General features: G+C 36.3%; 1 protein-coding gene and 1 pseudogene across 5 annotated transcripts in view; one reads left to right on the top strand and one right to left on the bottom strand.

Moving 5' to 3' along the window:
- TBC1D12 (TBC1 domain family member 12) overlaps positions 1–24,284 on the bottom strand; it is a 97,683-nt gene that overhangs the window by 20,060 nt on the left and 53,339 nt on the right. For all 4 annotated transcript variants that reach the window (XM_027595254.2, XM_027595249.1, XM_027595267.1 and 1 more), the window contains 4 exons: positions 15,410–15,525; positions 6,506–6,588; positions 3,545–3,662; positions 2,217–2,323 (listed from right to left, as the gene is read on the bottom strand). In XM_027595254.2, coding sequence (XP_027451055.1) covers positions 2,217–2,323; positions 3,545–3,662; positions 6,506–6,588; positions 15,410–15,525 — 424 coding nt within the window. The remainder of the gene's footprint in view (positions 1–2,216; positions 2,324–3,544; positions 3,663–6,505; positions 6,589–15,409; positions 15,526–24,284) is intronic.
- On the top strand, positions 22,663–24,032 carry LOC113922897 (annotated as a pseudogene). The gene has a single exon (XR_003520104.2). The product of XR_003520104.2 is annotated as a 26S proteasome regulatory subunit 4-like (transcript).

The raw sequence follows: 24,284 nt of genomic DNA, 5'->3' as shown, positions 1-24,284 counted from the left end.
ACACTATCACAAAAGGTTAATACCAACTTCACCAATATTTTAATGTAGAAGGTATGAGGACAGTTAACAATCTAAAGTCAAAGTTTTCAACAAAACTACAAACCAAATTTCAAATAGCCCTCAATATTTTATCACCTCATCTGTATGTAAAACCGATTCCTAAGACTTTAAACAATTACAGTATGTCCAACAATCCTTAATGTCAAGGATTTTATCTGAGAGTTCTGACTATAATGTAAAAATATTTCCTTTTAATTAGTTTCAAGCACAGAGGGCAAAACAAACCTTTGTTTTATTTGGAGGGAACGGTTAGGTTAGGTTAGACTCCAGCCTTTTCTAAGCTAAATTAAAAACTCTTAATTCTTCCTTCATTTATTTATTTTTTTATAAAGTAAACTCCTACCCCCAACATGTGGCTTGAACTTACAATCCCAAGATCAAGAGTTGCATGCTCTATTGACTGAGCCAGCCAGGTACCCCACTTAATTCTTCCTTTAAATTATATTTTTAAAATTAAAAAAAAAAAAAAGTCTGGTTAAAGTAACATGTTCGTTATGGGATACTTGTGAAAATCAATGTTAAAAATCATTCATAGGGGTACCTGGGTGACTCAGCTGGTTAAGTGCCTACTGATTTTGGCTCAGGTCATAATCTCAGGGTCCTGGGATTGAACCCCACATCGGGCTTCTCACTCAGCAGGGAGTCTGCTTATCTTCCTCTCCCTCTGCCTCTGCCCCTCCCCCTGCTCATGCTCTCTCACTTTCTCTCTCTTAAGTAAATCTTTAAAAAAAAAATCATAACCATGCCATTCAAAGTTGGCATCACTTTTAAGACTAAAGATAAATATTTAGATTTTTGTTATAATTCTGTCCAGTTATATATATAATGCTGATTTGCTATAATGGGCATCCTTGTAAAAAAGCTTTTGTACCCAATCCTGATAATTTTCTTATTCTTAGAACTAGAATAAATAGGTCAAAGATGATTTTTTGAGGCCTTTGATAAATATTTCTATATTATTATCAGTCAGACCCTATGTGGGTAATTCTCATTTATTTTAATCACTTTTGAGAGGTAAAAAACAGTACCCGGATGTTCTTTTAACATATATATCATTGATTTGGCTACCACTCAGAAAATGATTAAATAAATTATAGTACAGCCAAACTGTGGAATACAGTGCAGCTATGGTATGCATAATGTACATTTGTATGTAGTGACAAGGAAGGATGTTCATGGCAGATTATAGTGTGAAAAAAATAAGCCATGGAATAAGCTTATGGCATACATTCTTTTTTGGGGGAAAAAGAAAAGAAAGAGAAGCCTTAAACATATCATATGTTGATGCACACTTTTTTTTTATGTGCATAAAAAACACTAAACTGCTAACCTGTAGTTGTAGTAGGATCAAAAGCAGGAGTTTGGGTAGAAGAGTGGAAGAAACATACAATTTGTACCCTACTATTGCTTGACTTTTAAAAAATCAGTATGTAAATAACGTTTTTTAAGTAACAGCAACAATCTATACCCATTATTATACCAGAGTTCCTAAGTCTTCCTGTGGTACCACTGTCTAGCACTGTCATTATCACTCAGACCTATTTAGCACTTTTTATTATTAACTACTTTATATTTTCCTCTATCACATATTACCTTAATTTTATCTAACTTTTTTTACTGTATCAAAACTACTTTACATTTTACTTCTATCTTTTAAGGTTTTTAAAAAGCATAAGAAAATAAAACAGTTGAGAGTCTTCTTCTTTTTCTATTTTTTAAATTTGAAATTTTCAAATTAAAAAAATCTAAAAGGGATGTAGGAAAAGAAACTTCTGGCCTTCCACCAATATTTATGTTTTTTTGAATAGAGGGGAAATCTTTCCACAATTAGACTATTTTATTTTTCCTTGTATATACTTTATATACTTATACATCCACTGCTACCTAGAATCCCAGAAGTTACCTGCAGTGAAGATATCTGGATGTCAATAATACTACTGATGGTTGTCAACTAAAGGAAAGCCCATAAATCTTATTTATGTAATAGCTTACTCATTAAATCATACCAGGTTTTAGAGGGAGTAGGAATGAAGCATGCTCTTAAAATGACATTATATATGGTAATGTCTTTTTAAATGGCCAATCTACTAATCTGCTTTGTAACTCTGGAGATGGCTATTCGTACGTGTGGGAGTAACTGAATATAGAATACAAACCAGGAGTGATATTTAGTTCATTTCCTACAGCTAGACTCCAAACTTTCCCACGAACACTAGGGGGCAATCCCTGCCACCACAATTCTCGAACTCTTCTCGTACTACGCCTAGAATTAAAGGGGGAGAAAAAAAGGAGAGAGTTACTTTTTATACCAAAAACACTAGTTGCATGATGGTTTACCCAGTCTGTGGCCAAGTGACTGAATGATTTTTAAGAACATGGTTAAGTATATGATGCATTCTTTCTGTGGGGTTCATGTTTGTAGGCAACAGAAACCTAAAGAACACACAGCACCCTAAAGGAGGACAATAGTAATTTAAAGGGAGCTGCCTTCTACAACTGCCACTTATAGGGCACAATGAGAGAATCAGAAATATGTGGACAATCACAAAAATCAGGATAAAAGGAACATAAAAATCTGTTGTCAACTCAGTACCAAAAAGAAAACCACAAGGTATTTACTATGGGTAAGGCCCTTGTCTTTGAGAGGCAGTGTAGTCTGCTGAAAAGTGTAGGCTTTAGAGTCAGAGAGACCTGAGTTCAAATCTGGTTTAACTATTCATTAATTGTATAACCTTGGGCAAATCATTTAACCTTTCTGACCTTGAGCTTCTCTATAAGTGGGAGTAAAGGCTGTAAGAATCAAATGTGATTACTTATGTAAAGAGCCTAATTTGCTGTCACATTGTACCAATATTCAACAAATTTCCTATGCATATCCTACACTAGGCACTGCAGAATACATCTCCCTCCTACCCTCCAGTGTAGAGGGAAGATAAGGCATGTACAAAAACATTATCAGAAAATAAAAGGCAAAGTAAAGCAAGAAGTACTTGAGTCTCAAACTATAATGGGACGTTACAGAAGGGAAAGATCATATATAGCATAGTTATGATTATGAGAAAACATACTAAAAATCTTTAACATTTAATAAATGCATCTTACAATGAATGTACATATTTAATATTTTCTTTGCAAAAACCTGCTATTACATCAATAGTGCATCTTGTGACAGAGGATATGTCAGAATTAATATGGTAACCGAGGAAATTAACATTTCATGGATCAACTAGCACTTCAGATGGGTATCATCAAAGGACAGGTAAGACTCTGACAGGCACAGAGGCTGGTGAGGAAGGGAGGTATTGGAGATTGAGGGATTTATAAAATTAAAGGCACAGAAATAATCACGAAATTTTTCAGACACTGATTAACAGTATCATTTAGCCGAAGCATAAGATACATGTTGGAAGTAATAAAAATAGAGGATTAGAAACATGAGATCTTTGGAGACAGACTGGAATTCAGGAAAAGTCTGCTTACTTACATTACTTCCCAGTTGGGCAGTATTTCATTGATCCAAATTACCATTGCACTTGCAATATTTTCTTCTTGTTTAAATCGTTCTTTCATTATTTTTTTCCTTTTATAGGCTTCTTTAATTTCTGTTTTAAACAAGCAAAAATTATTTCAATACAAAAAAGATCATATGCCCTTCTCCTTCTACCTAAGTCTAAAAAAGAGGCATTAAAAATGATATTAGGGGTGTCTGGGTGGCTCAGCTGGTTAAGCATCCAACTTTTGGTTTCTGCTTAAGTCATGATCTCAGGGTCATGAGACTGAGCCCCTCACTGGGCTCTGTGCGCAGTGGGGGGAGTTTGCTTGAGATTCTCTCCCTCTCCCTTTGCCCCTCATCCTGCTCACGCTCTCTAAAATAAATAAATGAATCTTTTTAAAAAATGACATGAAATGACATTAAAAGATAATTTTGCCAATGGCACTATTATAGTTAACCCTTTCTACTACGATGTCTCACTTTACTCGTTAGATTGAAACTTAAAAAAACCCTAACATACAAACATACACAATACTCCTCTAAAAATCAGATGTCACAATTCGGAAACAAGAGATGCCTCAAAAACAAAAGTGATAAATATATACATATTTATATATATTTTATTACATAGTATATAATTATACATAACAGAAAATCAGAAGTCACAATTTTGAAATAAGAGATGCCTCAAAAAGAGAACAGATAAGTACATAAAATAATTATATATGATAAATATAGAATTATGTTATATATTATCATCATATATAATGATATAGAACATGTCATATTAATACATTTATTACATACTATAGATCATAGCATATATTAACACATTAATATAAATATATAATTATATATAATGCTTTATATATATGTTTGTTTATAGTTATAATTTTAGACTCAGTGAGGACTTCGGAGTCAGCTAGCCAAAATGTTTACTAATTGTGTTTCACAAATGCCTCAGAAATCATTTTAAGGGGCAAGCAGGAGGCCAAGTAAGCAGCTCCTCTTTCTTTTATTTGTCGTATGTATTCAGACTCTATATAAAGTTTCTTTTTTTTTTTTTTAAAGATCTATTTTGTGAGAGAGAGAGTGAGCAGGGGTTGGGGGAAGGGCAGACGGAGAGGGAGAGAATCTCAAGCAGACTCCCCACTGAACACAGACCCTGACTGAGGTTCTCAAGCAGACTCCCCACTGAGCACAGAGCCTGACTGAAATTCAGTCCCACAACTCATGAGATCATGATCCGAGCCAAAACCAAGAGTCAGAAGCTCAACCAACTGAGCCACTCAGATGCCCCTATATAAGGTTTCTCTGTAGAGAGTTCCACTGCTTTTAAAACAAAAAAGTGTTAAAAAAAATAATAATGAACTAAACCAAAAAAGATTTTAGACGAAATCTAGTCAACCTGACCTCTGCACTTCAGACTTGAGGAAACTAACATTAGGTTTATTTACAGAATCATATCCAAGTAGTGTCAAAGAAGATTAAGCTATTACCTTCTTTTTGGGGGGGTTCTTTTTAATTTAAATTCAATTAATTAACATATAGTGTATTATTAGTTTCAGAGGCAGAGTTCAGTGATTCATCAGTCTTATATAACACCCAGCACCCAGTTACCCCATCCTCCCACCCTCATCCCCTCCAGCAACCCTCAGTTTGTTTCCTATGATTTAAGAGTCTCTTACAGTTTGTCTTCCTCTCCAATTTCATCTCGTTTTATTTTTCCCATGTTTGTTTCTTTTACTAATCAGATCATGCTGTATGTTTTGTTCTTTGATGTAAACTTATTACCTTCTAATTTCCCAATTTAATGTTATTTCTACCATACATGTTGTTAGGATCATGTATTTATCAATAATGATCTTAAACATTAATCAACTAATAAAGTCAAAATTCAGAGACAATTAAAATTTGTTGGGTATGTCAGGAATATTTCAAATTCTAGACAGTAAAATAAACTCAATCAATGTTTAAATGATTAGGGCTTTCAGAAAGATATAACTGCCCTTATAGGTTTCTAATAACATTAAAAAATTATTTCCAAAATAGTGCCACAAAATAGAAATCTATACTATGATAGTATTCCACTAAGTTAAATCAAATATATACAGCTGTGTAATATTTTCTGAAAATGTATCCTGAACTAACAGTACTTAGTAAAATAAATACTGTTAAATTATACTTACGTTATACTTTTTGGTTGGAGGAGAGAACAAATAAATAAATGTGCATATTTATATACCAGTAAATACAAATATGTGCCTGCCGAAATGACACAACTGGGATTCTACAGAGACTCCATTAAGTCACAAAAGCAAATTCTAATTTCAAATCATATTCTCAGAGTCATACAGGAAGTTACCTTAAAGTGTTAAAATTAATAAATTATAAAATATTAAAAGTTTAAAAACTGTAAAAGTGAATTTCATGAAATAAATTCATATCATGTCCATTCATAAGTTAAAATAATAGTCCAAGGTTTATGACTGCAATTACAAGAATCCTCTTAGATAGTCTGCTGCCTTTCTCCTATTAGTTTTGTAAAAGTACTTGTAGAAAAAGTATGACATTTTTTTATAAAGGTTTTTATTTGTCAGAGAGAGAGTGAGAGAGAGAGCACATAAGTACAAGCAGGGGGAGCGGCAGGCAGAGGCAAAGAAGCAGGCTCCCCGCTGAGCAAGGAGCCCGATGTGGGACTTGATCCCAGGACCCTGGGATCATGACCTGAGCTGAAGGCAGACAGATACTCAACCGACTTAGCCACCCAGGCATCCCTGACATTTTGTTTTTAACAACAGATTTAGTTAGAAAAATAAGAAATCAGCATCATCTTAAAGATGAACTTAAACAAACTTTCAGCATCTACCTTCCTGCTGAAATTAACCAACAGGTTAGCTTCCTAACTGACATCAGTAGATTAAATATACCAATTGGAGTTAAATTTTATACCTCGTTTTTTAGCCTCAGCCACCATTTCATCATATTCTTGTCGGTGACGTAAAGCTTCTTCCACAGATTTGGCAGGTAGATTTCTGGGGGGGAGAAAAGTTTTAAGTCAGTTTTTAAAAAACTAACTTAAATGTATAAACTTCTTCCTTTTTATAGCCAAATACAAAGAATTTCTATCTTAACCTTCTCATTTCATACCTTAAGGAAGTACAAGGTTGAAAAGAATTCTGCATTTTCGAAAAGAATCAGAATCCAGGTTGCTAGTATTTGTTATACAAATGTTACTATATTTATATGTCTGATGTACACGTTTCTTTTTTTTTTAAAGATTTTATTTATTTATTTGAGAGAGAGAGAGAATGAGAGAAAGCACAAGAGGGAAGAGGGTCGGAGGGAGAAGCAGACTCCCCGCTGAGCAGGGAGCCCGATGCGGGACTCGATCCCGGGACTCCAGGACCATGACCTGAGCCGAAGGCAGTCGCTCAACCAACTGAGCCACCCAGGCGCCCCGATGTACACGTTTCTATATTATTTAAATGTGTTAGATTTCAGCCAATATTTCTAGGTTATTTGTTAAACCCACTTACTAGTTTTTTTAGTCAATTTTTTTTTGAGGTATAATTTTCATACAATAAAATGAATGAACATATTTCAAGAATACAGTTTGACGAGTTTTAACAAATGTATATACCTGGGCAACCAACATATTAATCAAGATACAGAACAGTTCCATCATTCTACAAAGTGTCCTTATGACCTCTTTGCACTCAATACTTACCCACTTCCTACCTTAGGCAATTACATCTCTGATTTCTATCTCTATACATTAGTTGGTTGCCTTTTAATTTTTTTTTAAGATTTATTTATTTTAGAGAGAGAAACAGAGTGAGCAGTGGGGGGCGGGGGAGAAGAGGGAGAGGGAGAGAAATCCTCAAGCAGACTCCCCACTGAATGTGGAGCCTGACACGGGGCTGGAGCCTAGGACCCTAAAATCACCACCTGAGCCGAAACCAACAGTCCACGCCTAACTGACTGAGCTACCCTGGTTGCCTTTTAATGAATTTCAAATAGATTCTTTTGTGTCTAGCTTCTTTCGCTGAGCATGCTTTTGAAATTCAGCCATGTTATTCTGCATATTAGTAATTCTTTTAATTAGTATTTAATTAGTATTTCTTTTAATTGGTGAGTAGTGTTCTATTTATCCATGTGGATAAACATTTAGATTGTTTCCAGTTTAGGGCCACCACAAATAAAACTACTATAAATATTCACTTCAAGTCTTTGTGTGGGCATCTGCTTTCATTTCTCTTGGGTCAATACCTAGGAGTAGAATTCTTGGGTTATATGGTAAGTGCAGGTTTACTTTTATAAATTGCTTCCTACTTTCAGAGTGTTAACAGAACATTCTACCTACAAATTTGATAATCAGTTAATCACTTGCATATACAATATTTTGGCTTATTAAAATTAATGGCTTTACAGGGCAGGTGATTTAGTTATATGATTAAGCAAAAGAAGTACATTTGAATATTATAACATACCCAAATATATCGTAATAATGTCCAGTTTGGGGAGTCAGGTTTTTTAATTGAAAAAAAATTTTTTTTTAAAGTAGGCTCCATGCCCAACGTGGGGCTTGAACTCATAACCCTGAGATCAAGAGTCACGTGCTCTGTGGCTGAGACAGCCAGGTGACCCTCAGCGTTTTGAATTATTTCAACAGGTTAGGATGGGGAAAGATATGTGACAAACTTTCAAATCATACATTTTACCTCTTCCTCTCCAGTTAGATTCCTCAGGTATGTTGTAATAGGGAGGAACGATGGTCAGGGCTTCTTTAGGCCAGAATGGAATACGAGGGACCAGGCTTACCCTCTTGCCTCAAGTGGAAAAATGAACAGACTATTCTAAGCAGATACTGTCTAGACACTGGACAATAGGCAGCACAAGATAGTGATCCTTATGAGAAAGGAAACAAACAAGGTAACGCTACAAACGCCTAACCACACAGCCGGGGGTTTCCAGGTCTCAGAGCTGGAAGAAGTACCCAGAGTCCGTCCCTCAGTCTTGCTGAGGTGAGTCCACAGCTAGACTTGGCAGATCAGAGTACAGAGAGAGGGGAGCTACCGAGGGGTCATCTCAAATTTCTGGCTGAGTACTATTTGTGCATGTGTGTGATTAAATTATGGTAGCCAAGGAAAGAAATACCAGAAAGGAATAGGTAGAACATTCTCAAAGATCACACTGGGCCAGCCAGAGTGGAAAGACCTCCTAATAGATAGCGTATCCCGTGGAATCGTTAGGGTATTGCTTCAATAGTAAGGATACTAGTTTTAAACTAAAGACTCTTTTAGATTCACTCTAACAATGATTAGATTAAAAGGGGCAAGCCAATTCCAAAGAACTTTCTACGAGACTAAAGCCAAACAATATTTAAAGGAATACAAAAAATTCAGCATCCAGCAATGTAAAATCACAAAATCTAGTGTCCAATAAAGGTTACCAAGGAAGCAAAGAAGCAGGAAAATACAATTTATACTGAGGGAAAAAAAACAACAGAGATAGTGCAGAAATGTCAGATAACGGGATTGTAACTCAAGGATGATACAACTGCTATTATGAATATACTAAAGAAAGTAGAAGACAGAAGGAACATGATAAGAAAAACTCAAGATCCAAATCAAACGTCTATAGATGAAAAGTACAATTTCTAAACTGAAAAACACAAAAGATGGGCCTGACAGCAGATTATAAACTGCAGGAAAAAAAAAGTAAGTGAACTTTAAGATATAATAGAAATTTCGACAAAATGAAATACAAAGAGAAAAAATATCCCTCAACCTCTGCAAAACAGCCTGAGTTGTGGGATATGAGCAATATCAAGCAATGTATGTTTGACTCAGAAGAAAGGGAGAAGAGGCAGACAAAAAATAGCTGAATAAAGGCTACAATTTTTCCAAAGTTGATACAAAATTATAAATGCAGACACATTAGAGTTCAATGAACCCCAAACAAAAGGAACATGAGGAGAACCACACCAAAACATATCATGAAATTGAGGAAAATCAGAGACAAAGGAAAGTCTTAGAAGCATTCAGAGAGTAAAAGAATTCAGCAGCAGGCCAGCACTACAAAAATTGTTAAAAGAACATTCAGTGGGGCACCTGGGTGGCTCAGTCGGTTAATTGTCTGCCTTTGGGTCAGGTCATGGTCCTGGGATCAGCCCTACGTGGGGCTCCCTGCTCAGCAGGGAGTCTGCTTCTCCCTCTCCCTCTGCCCCTCCCCCCTGCTCATGCTCTCTTGCATGTATGGGCTCTAATAAATAAATAAAATCTTTTTTAAAAAGGGACATTCAGTAGAAGGAAATAATAGCAGATAGAAATCTAGTTACTCGGGTGCCTGGGTGGCTCAGTTGGTTAAGCGACGGCCTTCGGCTCAGGTCATGATCCTGGAGTCCCGGGATCAAGTCCCACATCGGGCTCCCCGCTCAGCAGGGAGTCTGCTTCTTCCTCCGACCCTCTTCCCTCTCGTGCTCTCTATCTCTCATTCTCTCTCTCAAATAAATAAAATCTTAAAAAAAAAAGAAATCTAGTTACTCAAATTCTTAGCAGATAAAAGGTTTAACGAAAAAAATAAAAATGTATGGAGGGATGTGATGGTTACTTTTGTGTGTCAAACTTTCTCACTCTCTCTCGCTCTCCCTCTTTCTACGCCTGCCTGCCTGCCTTAGAGATGGGACATGGGTCTTCTCCTTCCTTTGGACTTGGACTGGAAATTACACTATCAGCTTTCCTATTTCACAGCCTTGGGACTTGAACTGGACATGGACTATCAGCTCTCCTGGGTCTCCAGCTTGCTGATTGCAGAGCTTCAGACTTCTCAGTCTCCAAATTCATGACAGCCACTTCCTTATAATAAATCTCTTACATATAGGATATATATAAAGAAGAACCTTAACACATGGCATTCCATTTCTCTAAAGAACACTAATACACAAGGTTCATAACATGTAAAGTGGAAGCATACTGCTGTAATGTTCTTATATATGTGAAATGGTATAATATCACTTAAAGGTAGTCCATGAAGAGTCAAGATATATATTATAAACTACTAATATTAAAAATATAGGCAATTCACCAATAGATGAAATAAAAAGTCAACAAAATATTTTATGCAAAAGAAAGCCAAAAAATAAAAAAGTAGAAATTTGATTGCCATCCTACAAAAAGACAAATTTCTCCATCTAGGTTTAAACACAGAATCCTTTCTATTAAGATTTAAAGAAAAGTGTGGAATCTCTTGGAAGATTTTCTAAAAGGAGAGTTGACTCAGCCACAAGAGACCTTTTGTTCTACCTGGTTTGTCCCAACTGCAAGTGCAAGGTCAGCATGAGACTGAAGTCAATTCCTGAAGGTGGTGCAATAGAAAGGTATGAACCTGGGTACTTGATGCATGGAGACACCATACTAGCTCTGAACTGCCCAACTCTGGGCCATGTATATATGAGGGAATAAATCCTTGCATGTTTAAGCCCCTATTAAGTCTCTTACTTATAGTTGAATGTAATTGCTGAGTGATATACCAGTTAAACAATAATGCTCTAAAGGGCAAGGACCATCACAAACCTCACCTATCTGACTCCAACCACTCTCAAAATCCACTGAGTTCAGCCCTTACACTAGATTAATTAATCTTATGACTCCTAGTATTGCCTATCCTTAAACCTTACAAACTGATGTTGTCCAAAGCTGCTTCCTACCCAGGTCCTAACCAACCATTAAGCCCAATCCCAACCTTAAGTCTCTCTCATTTCCTTTTACAAACTATCCTGCCTGTCTCTCTGGATATAGTTTGGTACCACAAGAAAACAGGTTTAATGGTTTCTAAATTTCAGATGCTACTACTATGTAAAGAAAGGAGAAACCTTATTTATTGCAAGAAAATGAGACCACAGAAAAAAGAGAAAGAAGCTAAATATAAATCTAGTTTTCAAGTTAACAGTGATCCGGACTCAGTAATACTGTTTTCTCTTTTGCTCCCTCCAGTCCAGAGAGTAAGTGTTTTTCTGAATCTATTAATCTTTTGACCTCATATTCCCTTCTTTTGCTTTTCTAGTCCTTCTAACATCCTTGTAATAAATTCCTCTATTAAAGTCCCTCTGTTTGAAATTACTATACTGGTGTCTGTTTTTCCTGATTGGACTCTGAACCTTTAAGATACAGAAAATTATCTGACTGATAGCTATAATTCATCTACCTTTGGAAATTTGTATCTTACCAACAGAGAAACAGCTTAATTCAAATTTTATTTCCAGTTTTTGAACTATAAATCTATTTTTTTTAAGATTTTATTTATTTGACAGAGAGAGAGAGCACAAGCAGGAGTGGCAGAGGGAGAGGGAGAAGTAGACTCCCCACTGAGCAGGAAGCCCAACACAGGGCTCGATCCCAGGACCCTGGGGTCATGACCTGAGCCGAAGGCAGATGCTTAACTGACTGAGCCACCCAGGCGCCCCAAAGTGTCAATCAGTTATGTGGTCAAGAGAAGAAACCATTAATGAATATTTAAGATGGCGTATCATGCTAAAATACATGATATGAACATTTGCTGCTTTTCAAAGGTATCACATAAAAGCCTATGCTTTACATTCTTGTCAGCCTTCACTTGTACCTTAAGGATTTCTCCATTTGGTTTGGTACTGTGTATGCAGTAATTCAGCAAGCCAGAAGAGAAGGAGGAGATAGCTCTATCCATTCGTGGTTTTAAAAAAGTCCTCTAAGTATCAGTGATTTAAAACATAGAAGAGTCAACTTGTATGGATGCTCTTACCTTCCTAAGGCTTTACTTTGAGGTGGATTAAGATAGCAATAGGCAGAGAGAAAATTAACCAAAGGATGAAATTACAGAAATTTCTACATTTGAAATCTTCTGAGACTTCAGATGATTAAATTCTAGAGTTGCTTCATATGTAAGGAAGTTCCGACTATAAAAACCTATGCAGTCGGGGCGCTTGGGTGGCTCAGTCGTTAAGCGTCTGCCTTCGGCTCAGGTCATGATCCCAGGGTCCTGGGATCGAGCCCCGCATCGGGCTCCCTGTTTGGCGGAAAGCCTGCTTCTCCCTCTCCCACTCCCCCTGCTTGTGTTCCCTCTCTCGCTGTCTCACTCTCTGTCAAATAAATAAATAAAATCTTTAAAAAAAAAAAACAAACCTATGCAGTCAATGATTCTGGATGTTTCTGCAAAATTACAAAGGCTAAGAAAGGAAAAGTAGCACCAATTCACAAACTCCCTTTGCAAGAGGAAATTCTCCTCCTTCCACTATCACTGTGACCTATGAAAGAGGAAGTTTCCAACATCAATTTCATGCTGAGGAAAAACTTCTGCCCCTTTCTCTACCCCCACCCAGATGCTATCTCATAGATAAAGCAGTGGTATTGACAGAACTTGGCTGCATCCAGAAACAGAACAACACTACAGATTATACAAGTCTCTGCTCCAACTTCTCAGCCTATGAAGGGATGTGTGTGAACTGGCCCAGATCTGCTGGGGAGTATTCTGAGAGAGGATAAAGTAGGAAGTGCCATTTATTATTTATTTATTTTAAAAGTTTGTTTATTTTAGAGAGAGAATGTGCATGAGCAGAGGGAGGGGCAGAGGGAGAGTAGAGAAAATCTCAAGCAGACCAGGCTGAGTGTGGAGCCCAGCGTGGGGCTTGATCTCATGACCCTGAGATCATGACCTGAGCTGAAATCAAGAGTTGGATGCTTAACCAACTGAGCCACCCAGGTGCCCTGGAGTGCCATTTAATATGCAGGTTGCACCCATGCATTCTCATCTCGTTTTATCCTTAATAAAGTCAAAGTTTTCATTCTCATTGGTTCTCTAGATCTGTTTTTCAACTGTTGAAGTAGAGGAGGAATGAGTGATCAGGTACTCCCATATTCTAAAGCATTTGTTTGTTGGCTTTAGGTACATAAATGGTAAATCATATAAATCACTTCCCCAAAAAAGACCCCTCCAATTTTAGAAAGGTGAACAAATTTTTTAATTAAATTGCAGCATCTCAGAACTGAGGGGAACAGATGCTATCAAGTTGAATCTCTATATTATAGATGAACAAAATCACACAGAAACAGCATAGAAGCTATATTTATTATAATTCCCATATTAATTTCAGATAGCAGTGTGGAAAAGAAAGTCATTCTTTCCGTTGTTTATACATTTTCTGTACACTGAAATCTTATAAATTTACTGTGTCTAGTGTACTATTTCAAGTTCCAATTTTGTGGAAATGCTTGTATAAATTACAAAAAAAATTTAAGAGAAGCAGAAGTCACTGAAGGTTGAAGTCAAAGACTTGATTGGATGGCAAAGATAAAGCCTAGTCCTTAAAGACTTACAGAAATAGGTTTGGCTGTATGAGAAAATATGGCGTAAAGAAAAACATGTCCCCAGTACTGTTTAGAACAGAACTTTTTGCATAGAATTTTTATGAACTCCTGGGAAGAAATGAACAGTCCTGGTAAAGAGCTTAATACATTTTGGATGAACTTTAACAAGTTTAAGAAAACTCTTCTGGGAACCTAGTCATCTACCTGCTCAGCTGGCTGCCTGGCGTCTGAAGGTCTTTAACCAGGTATTCTTTTCCTGCTTATCTAACCACTCTGAATTGGCCTGGTTCATTCTCCTCCCTGGCAGTAAGACGGAAATAAAACTCTGACATGTTCTCATAACTAAATTTCTGGAAATCTTTTTTTTTTTTTAAGCCAATGGAAAAATAAATATGAACATGTTCACCAAGTCCTTTAAAAGGAGTGTCATGATCACAATTCTTATAGTGTGAAGGTATGCAACAGGAATGAAAAAAAATATATACTTATGTCCAACCTTTCTTCTCTCACAATGTCTAAAAAATACTCAGTTCAACCTCTGCCTGTTTGGCTCTAGATTCTTTTATTATGCTCCTCTTGATAATGGGTGGAAAAAGCTGCAGACCAGGAAAATGACAAAACAGGTTAGGAATTTTTACTTTGGAAGGAAAGAGAAGTCTAGAAGAAGAGAAAGAAGAGATCCAGAGAGCTCAAGAAGGGGAAAATGAGTTAAGAACCAAGGGGTCTTGCTTTAGGGAAGGTGTCTTTTGTTTAATGACAAATCAAAGACAGTATGTGGAAGAACACCAGCTTTGTGGAAGGCTGAGGTGGGAAGGGCAGAAAAAGCAAAGGGAAGAATTTAAAATGTTTTGCTGGGTATTAAGAATATATTCTTGGGGCACCTGGGGGGCTCAATTGGTTAAGCATCTGCCTTCAGCTCAAGTCATGATCCCAGGGTTCTGGGATCAAGCCCCATGTGGGGCTCCCTGCTCAGCGGGAAGTCTGCTTCTCCCTCTGCCCCTGTTCCTCCCTCCCCCACTCATACTCTCTTTCAAATAAATAAATAAAATCTTTAAAAAATATATATATATATATATTCTCTATAATAGTAAACCAACTAGTTGACAGTCAGTAGTTATTATTTCAAGTTGTAATTTCAAAATTTGTCCAAAAGGCAAGGACAAATACATCATAAGTACATATTAAATGTCAAGAAAGGAAAAATAATTGCCTTATCTTGTTAGGATAAGGCAGGATGGTAGAAATAAGTATAGATATGAAAAAAGCAAAGATTTTATATTTCAAACACTGGCTCAGAGATACGTCAAGAAAATATGTATAAAGTCTGGACATCAATAATATATTCTTCCCTATTAGTTTTAGGATACATGACTGAGATTTTTAAAAATTTTCTTTAAAAAAGCCATTTCTATATCTAATTTCTCAATATATTTAAATTGAAATTTAAACTGAAGTTTAAATTAAATTGAAGTTTAAAATATGAAGTGTGCCTGATGATGACCAGAATACTTACGATGGTCGATCCTCAAGAATTAGGGCAGTGGTAGAAAGTGGCTCAAATTCAAAATTCTTACGTCTTGAAGACTGAGGTGGTGGTTTACAGGTCCTCCCAGTTCGTGCTTCATATTCCTAGAACAGATAAAAATATACTTTATGCAGAATTTTTTCCAATTTTCAGTTTGTATTATTAAATCTGTATCATTAAGGATATTACACTATAATAAAAGATACAATTCATACATTAATTTGGTGAAACCATGAGGCAGATAAAAAAAAGCCACTAAATTTTTTCTCTGAAGCAATCAAAATCATGAATTTATATTACATATAAAGTATCAAAGTATGTTAAGAGAAGGGGAAGATACGAATGCAGTACATTAATGAGTTAAGGTTTTAGGGAGATGTTTCTGATTGCCTTCTATGGTATCAGCTATCCAAGTCCAGCTTTGAATAATCTACAAGCAGATAAACCTACTTTCTAACCCTTCAGTCAGATCAATAATGGAAATGTTGACACAGGCAGAATCCTACTGTAATGCCTTGAAGACCTCTCCCAAGAGTTAACACTAAACCTGTAATCAAATGCTCATTTTCAATTTCGACCTACTTTGAATCTAAATACTATAAATCTACCTATTTACTTAAATGTAAACAATAATTCACCATTTCTTATCCAAAAATATGGCAAAAGATTGTCAAATACACCACTAAAATTAAGAAACTATTATTACAGTATTTTTCTAATTCATCTGAACAGATAATCTTAGCAAAAGAAATGAATTTGACATGGTATGTTCTTGGTGGATACCTTTAAATTTCTAGATGAGCATTTTTTCATAAATGTTCACAGACTTCTACTGAAATTATTTCCAGAAATTTAACAAATCAGTAACAAATTACAGGCTTATAGTTTCCAGAATCCACATTTTTCCCTTTTAAAAAAATAATAAAAAATAAATCAATCTAGATTTGATCATCTCTAGGTAACAAATACATTTTTCATGAAAGCCTCAAGGGGGCGCCTGGGTAACTCAGTTAAGTTTCAGCTCAGATTGTGATCTTGTGATCCTGAGATCGAGCCCTACATCGTAGGGTTCTGCATTCATCGGGAGTCTGCTTAGGTTTCTCTCCCTCTCCCTCTGCCCCTACCCACACTCACACGTGCCCTCTCTCAAATAAAATAAAATCTTTTAAAAAAAATTCTTAAAGATTATACAATTTCATGGGTAGATTTGCAAGTCTTTACTGGCAGCTACAGAAAACATTAATTTAAATGAAGAAAATGAAAAGCAATTAAAGTGATCAAGTGCTTTACTTACTAGCTGCTTTCCTACCATGGCCTATAATTCTTTTTATATTATTATTTTTTCCAACTCAAAGACTATTTCTCCCTATTGAATCAAACAGTTGTAAAATAATAAATTGATGGTTCTATCACCCTTAAAAATCTGATGGTCTTGTGATCCTTAATCTTCTAATTTGAGATATTACTTTTTAAAAAATTTATGCTGTTTTAAGCATTTTCTATAAACTCTAGCTTACTTTATAGTTACTGCCAGTGTTTATAAAGGTTTGTATTATTGTTTAATTCTTTAGTTGTGCATCTCCCCTTCCATCTAGTAAATCTATGCTCTGTTAATCTGAGAGCTCCTTTAGAAAACTGCACCGGATTTTTACAGACTTCTTTCTCAAGTTATTAAAGACTATGTATGCTCATTTATACTATCTCCCATCCCAAAGAACTATACAGCTTTTGAGATTCAAAGGTCACTCATTTCTTTTTCTTTTTCCTAATATATAGGATATATGTAATTATGATCAATGTTTTTTTTCTTTGTTACAAACTCAAATGTAACAAATCCCCTTATCTGCTCATGTTTTTCTTCTTAAAAATCATAGATGTGGGGCGCCTGGATGGCTCAGTTGGTTAAGCGACTGCCTTCAGCTCCAGTCATGATCCCAGTGTCCTGGGATGGAGCCCCACGTCAGGCTCCCTGCTCAGCATGCACTCCCTTTCCCTCTGCTTGTGTGTGCACTCTCTCTCTCTCTCTCGCTGTCAAATAAATAAATAAAATCTTTAAAAAAAATCATAGATGCTAGACATAAATGAAGTTTTTTTTTTTTTAATCATTTAAATGGCACTTTGTTTCCTACAATGTGAGCTGGTCTCATTGCCAGACAGAATACAATAAATATTACCCAATAAAGCATTTCCCATGCAAATAAATGCCAATGCACAGACAGCAAAATAGCACTTCTAAATCAATATATTAACAATATTTACTGACACAATGTACCATGCACTGTTATAAACATTTAACACATTTGATCCTTGAAAAAAACCCTGTGAGGCACCTAACTCACAACAGAGGAAACTAAGACACAAAGATAGGCAGTCATTTGCTGCAGGTCATAAATGGCAGATGGTGTAGCTCCAGAGCCTGGCCTTTTAACAATCTACTACTTTACTATATTAACAGTCAAGTAGCTTTCTATTACAATTTAAAAAAATGAGATAGATAAAATCATTCAGTGAGAGAATAATGGGGATCTTTAAAATGCGCAGATCAGGCTAACAATTCACTGATCCAACTAAACATCACAAGAAAAGACCACCAGATGATGTTTCCTGTTATGATGCAGTATGAAGTATATACCACCATTCTTTAAATATTCTTGCCAAAAGAAAAATCAAACTTAAATATGATTAAGCCTCTAGACTGTGCTCTCCAATATGGTAATCAAAAGAATAACCAAGTATGTCACATACGCTTAAATATATGTAGAAAAACAATAAGGAATCTGAACTATTAAGAGGCTCTCCTCTGGAGGACTGACTAGGAATGAAGGGCATTTGTTTTACTTTAATGTATTCAGTATTATTTGAATTTTCTTACAAGAAGAAATAAAGTATTTTGTAAGAGAGATCACTTACATTCATGGTAGGTAACTGACAAAGATTTTACTGAACAGGTAGGATCAGAACTGGGGCAAAAATGATGGGTTTTAATTCCATAGGCAGAAAGGATCGGAAAGAACAAGTTGGGGGGAGCAAGGGCATGGATGAGGGAAACCCATTAATCTCACTGACCATGAAAAAGGATAGGAAATAAGGTTGGAAACGTGTAGGCTAAATTATGGAATCTTCCACTGATGAAAATATTTGGAATTCATGAACACAATGGAGAGCCACTAAAAGTCTAGATTAAGACAAAAAAAAAAAAGGAGGTAGGCTTTAAGTAGGCTCTACACCCAATGTGGGGTCTGAACTCATGACTCCCAGGATCCAGAGTCACATGTTCTACTGACTGAGCCAGCCAGGTGCCCCTAAAGTGTAGCTTTGATGAAAGTAGTCTTTTATTAAAAATTAACTGAATAAGTATACATTTAATATAAAAGGTGACACAAAATGAGGTACCTAAATATCATTTATGTGTCTACCTTACAAATGGGCTTTATAAAGAATTGTCATTCAAGTATTTTTCACAAGAAGTCATATTTCCTGCAATTTCCGTCACAGATCCTTAGCATAAAAATGCTTTTAGTTTCTAGAGGGTAGTATGAACAAGAAAAGCTAAAAAAACATGGTATCAATCCACCCTTATATGAAAATAGTATAGGTTTATGTATCTGGAATGACTAAAATATTTGCTGAATTAAAGATGCTACTCTAATGTGATTAGAATTAAAATTATACTAGAAATAGTAAAATATTAAGTTTTCAGTACTCAGTTTAAAAATTAGGATTTAAAAAAAAATAATATATAACAAAAATCCAACTCAAACAGTTTTAGGTGAATTTATCAGGTCATAGGACTGAATATTCCATACACTCAGCTAACTTTGGTCTTTGACCAAGAGGTTCAGAGCATTAGTCAAGGACTCCACTTCTCTACCAGTCCCTCAGCCACGTCTTCATCCATGTGTGGGCTTCACGGCTTGGTTGAATATGAGTTGTCACATCCTTAATGTAACTTTCATGATCCTCCAGCTGCTTTTCTAGTAACTCTCACAAAAAAGAAGGAAAAAAATCCTTCCTGGAAGTTCTCAGTAAGTATCTCATTCCACAAGTATCACAACGACCTGAGAAATAAGCCTTACCAGTGAGTCAATCATGGCCTGTAGCTGAGGCAAATCACACGACTCTTAAGTAACTCAAGTCAAGGGCAGTAGGGAGATCATACGGCTCAAGTCATTGAAATTTAATTGAAATACATAAGACTTCATTTAAAAATATAACAAATACTATCTCATGGGTGGAATTCACTTTAATTCCACGTGTATTATCAGGTCATAAAAATCCCCCGTGTATTTCTTCAACAGAAGTTTAATAATGAGCTAAACACTGATAATTTTATAGGTTATAAAAGAACTTCACGATATTAAAAAGCAACTGGAAATATCATAGTCCAAGGAAATCAGTAAATAAATGCTAGCTACAGTAGATTCACCACCTGAAAATACTGTAAGATTCTGCCTCATTTTCTGCCAACAAAGCTGTTTTAACTGACCTATTTTATGAGTAGTTAGAATCTACCTGCCAAATTTAAGACAAGAAGCACTTAATATATGGAATGTATTTCTACAGGATGTTGTAATGAAGCTTACTTATTCTTTCTGTAATTTAATTTATTCTTTGTTTTTCACTCAACATATTCTGTCCTATGAAATATGTTTACTTTAATTGAGATAACTAGAATAGTAGGTGAAACCAGTGCTAAGGGCAGGCGGGCATAGATCTGTAGAATAATTTATTCTACTATAAAAAAATTGCATCAAACAGTCAATCATTCTAAGCCTGATCAAAAGATGGCAGGCAGTTGTTGTTATCTCCATAAGAGTAAAGTAGAAAAAATGTCTTCCAATTCCAAGATAAAAGAGATACTCTATACACATAGAGAAAAGATGTTTTTCCCAAAAATAATCGCTCAGAAAAGATGTAGCCCATTTGCTAACAGTATCTCTCATATTATGGCTGCTTTCTCTCTATTAATTTTGGACAGCAAATTACTTTTTGGAGAAGACACGTTATTCTGAAATTATCTCAATCAATGCTAGTGTGCAAGGTCACTTGTTGATTAGTGGGGTTTTTTGTTGTTGTTTGCTTAACTGGAGTAGGAAAGGAAGAAACAATGTAAAATAAGTAAGGATTCCTGAAGGTCTAACCATCTGATTGCAAACTATCACAAAGAACCTTTAAATATTACCTTAAAAAACAACATAGTAAAAACTTTGCCATAGAGATGATAATTTTATACCTACAGAATGAAAGAAAAAAAGTAATGCATTTGGAAATTTATGGCTTGAGACAAAATTTCTCATAGGAAGATAAATACAGAATCAAAAGCACTATATCTTTGGGGCACCTAGGTGGCTCAGTCAGTTAAATGTCCAACTCCTGATTTCAGCTCAGGTCTTGGTCTCAGGATCATGAGTTCAAGCCCCATGCTGGGCTCCATAATGGGCGCGGAGCCTATTTAAAAAAAAAAAAAAAAAAAGAACTATATCTTCTACAGCTTGGACAAAAGTGAAAATAATGTGCTCTGGGGTTAGAGACTCCAAAACTGGTCACAGTGATTCTGAACATACTGATCTCAAAGATGTAGGCAAACAGTTCTGAATAAAAAACATTATCACACATTATTTTTATACTATGTGATTTGAATATGTAATTAGAAACTTAAATAAGCATTTTATTTTCAGCTACATTCCTAAAAATTACACTTATGTGTGCATGCACACACACAAACTGGCCAATTCTTTGAAGGATAGGGTAGATTCCCACATGGGGTACTAGGTAATTCATAGCAACTTTCTTGCTGAAAAAAGCCTTTGTGATGATCCCTGACAAATGGAAACAAGGTAAGCCTAATACCACTCCGCTGCGCATGAAGGCTATTCTAGACATCAGTAGAGAAAGGGGGAACTCAAACAAAAACCGGCTGTTAGTTTAGAATGGCTGAGAGGGATCAAAATCTGTGTACCAGAGTAAGTAGAAAAGAAAGCCCTCCACTGAAAAAGAGCTCCAGGAATCTGCACAGGAGGCCTGTTGAGTCTTCGGCTAAATACTAACCTGCACATGTGTAAAGCAAAACACAAGACAGGGCAAAAAACAGCATCTGGGAAAAGAACAGTTACTGGGGAGCAGTAAGCAAAAACAGTCTGCAGAGCTCACTCAGAGATGAGAAGTGTTCACATTCCCACCAACCAAAATGTAAAGTCATCACTGAACACACAGGACACTCAGGAGAGACGTGAATGTTCAGACCCATCTGAAACTATGCAAGTCAGAAGAGAATGGAAAAAAATCTTTTAAATGCTGAAAGAAAAAAATAAAACAATGAGGGGGAAAAAACCCTGTTGACTTAGAATTCTATACCGAGATTAAATATCTTTCAAAAATGAAAGCATAATAGGGGTGTCTAGCTGGCTCAGTCGGTAAAGCATGCAAATCTTGATCTTGGTGTTGTGAGTTCAAGTCCCACACTGGACACAGAGTTTACTCAAAAAAAAAAAAAAAAAGAAAGCATAAAATTTTTCAAACAAGCTGAGAGAATCTGTTGTCAGTAGACTGGAACTATATTTTAAAGGAAATTTCAGGCAGAAAGAATATATCATTTGAAAACATGAGTTTACACAAAGAAAGGAAAAGTACTAAAATAGTAAATATGGAAAAATATAAAAAGACATTTTGGAAAAGACATAAAGAACAGACAAAAATATAAAAGTCACTTAAATATTTCTAAAGGATATATGACTACTTAAAGCAAACATATTATCAATGTATTAAGGGGTTTACAGCACAAAAATCAGAAGGGAAAGAATGGCAATATACCATTGTAAGGTTATTACATCATACTCAAAGTAATAAAACACTATTTGAGGGTAGATTGTGGTAAAGTATGACAAGCCCTACTGCAGCAGTTCTCAACAGTGTCCCAGAGATGCTTTCATTGGGCCTGCAAAGTCAAAACGATATTCAGAATAGTTGGTCCTTCTCAATGTATTAACATTAGCTCTCCTGGTGCTAAAGCAACGTTAAATAAAACTGTTGGCACTCTATCACAAATCAAGGCAGACTCCAACTGTACTACTAATCACTGTATTCATCATGGCATGTACTCACAATTAAAAAACAAAAAGGGAATGGGGGAAGTCTGGTCAGTTTCACTTAAGAATATCTATGATTAAACAGTAAATATTACTAATTATATTAAATCTTGACCTATAATAAACATCTCTTTAATATTTTATGTGATAGGTTTGAGCGGCCGAAGCAAGATGGGTCAGAGTCAGAGTGGTGGTCATGGCCCTGGAGGTGGCAAGAAGGATGACAAGGACAAAAAAAAGAAATATGAACCTCCTGTACCAACTAGAGTGGGGAAAAAGAAGAAAACAAAGGGACCAGATGCTGCCAGCAAACTGCCACTGGTGACACCTCACACTCAGTGCCAGTTAAAATTATTGAAGTTAGAGAGAATTAAAGACTATCTTCTCATGGAGGAAGAATTCATCAGAAATCAGGAACAAATGAAGCCTTTAGAAGAAAAGCAAAGGGGGAAAGATCTAAGGTGGATGATCTGAGGGGGACCCCAATGTCAGTAGGAACCTTGGAAGAGATCATTGATGACAATCATGCCATCGTGTCTACATCTGTGGGCTCAGAACACTACGTCAGCATTCTTTCCTTTGTAGACAAGGATCTGCTGGAACCAGGCTGCTCTGTCCTGCTCAGCCACAAGGTGCATGCTGTCATAGGGGTGCTCATGGATGACACGGATCCCTTGGTCACAGTGATGAAGGTAGAAAAGGCGCCCCAAGAAACCTATGCTGATATTGGGGGGTTGGACAACCAAATCCAGGAAATTAAGGAATCTGTGGAGCTTCCTCTCACTCATCCTGAATATTATGAAGAGATGGGTATAAAGCCCCCAAAAGGGGTCATTCTCTATAGTCCAGGTAAAATACTGGCACAGGTAAAAACTTACTAGCCAAAGCAGTAGCAAACCAAACCTCAGCCACTTTCTTGAGAGTGGTTGGCTCTGAACTTACTCAGAAGTACCTAGGTGACGGACCCAAACTCGTTCGGGAATTGTTTCGAGTTGTGGAAGAACACGCACCATCCATCGTGTTTATTGATGAAATTGATGCCACTGGAACAAAGAGATATGACTCAAATTCTGGTGGTGAGAAAGAAATTCAGTGAACAATGTTGGAACTGCTGAACCAGTTGGATGGATTTGATTCAAGGGGTGACGTGAAAGTTATTATGGCCACAAACCGAATAGAGACTTTGGATCCGGCCCTTATCAGACCAGGTCGCATTGACAGGAAAATTGAGTTCCCCCTACCCGACGAAAAGACTAAAAAGTGCATCTTTCAGATCCACACAAGCAGGATGACGCTGACCAATGATGTGACCCTGGATGACTTGATCATGGCTAAAGATGACCTCTCCAGTGCCGACATCAAGGCAATCTGTACAGAAGCTGGTCTGATGGCCTTGAGAGAACGTACAATGAAAGTAACAAATGAAGACTTCAAGAAATCTAAAGAAAATGTTCTTTATAAAAAACAAGAAGGCACCCCTGAGGGACTGTATCTCTAGCGGACCACAGCTGCCTTCAAGGAAATGATTGGGGTTGTCCTGACCCCTTGAAGGGATGGGAGGTTGGGGAAGTTGCCCAGAGGAACCCATGTTCCAGTTGATCTTTCTTATTAGCAAAATCTGTGTACCTTTTTGAGTGTGATGTGTAGGATGCCCCCAAGGCTGCCTTCATCTGTTGGTCATGTGCAGTGCTCTGTCCCTAATAAAGTGTGCTCCTTCTCCAAAAAAAAAAAAATTTATGTGATAAAAGGAGATGTATACAGAAGGAACTTCTGTTGCA

The sequence above is a fragment of the Zalophus californianus genome, chromosome 15, assembly GCF_009762305.2.
Source record: "Zalophus californianus isolate mZalCal1 chromosome 15, mZalCal1.pri.v2, whole genome shotgun sequence".
Classification (NCBI taxonomy): Eukaryota; Metazoa; Chordata; class Mammalia; order Carnivora; family Otariidae; genus Zalophus; species Zalophus californianus.
Note: the sequence above shows the minus strand (reverse complement) of the source record. Positions and strands in the feature narration are given on the sequence as shown.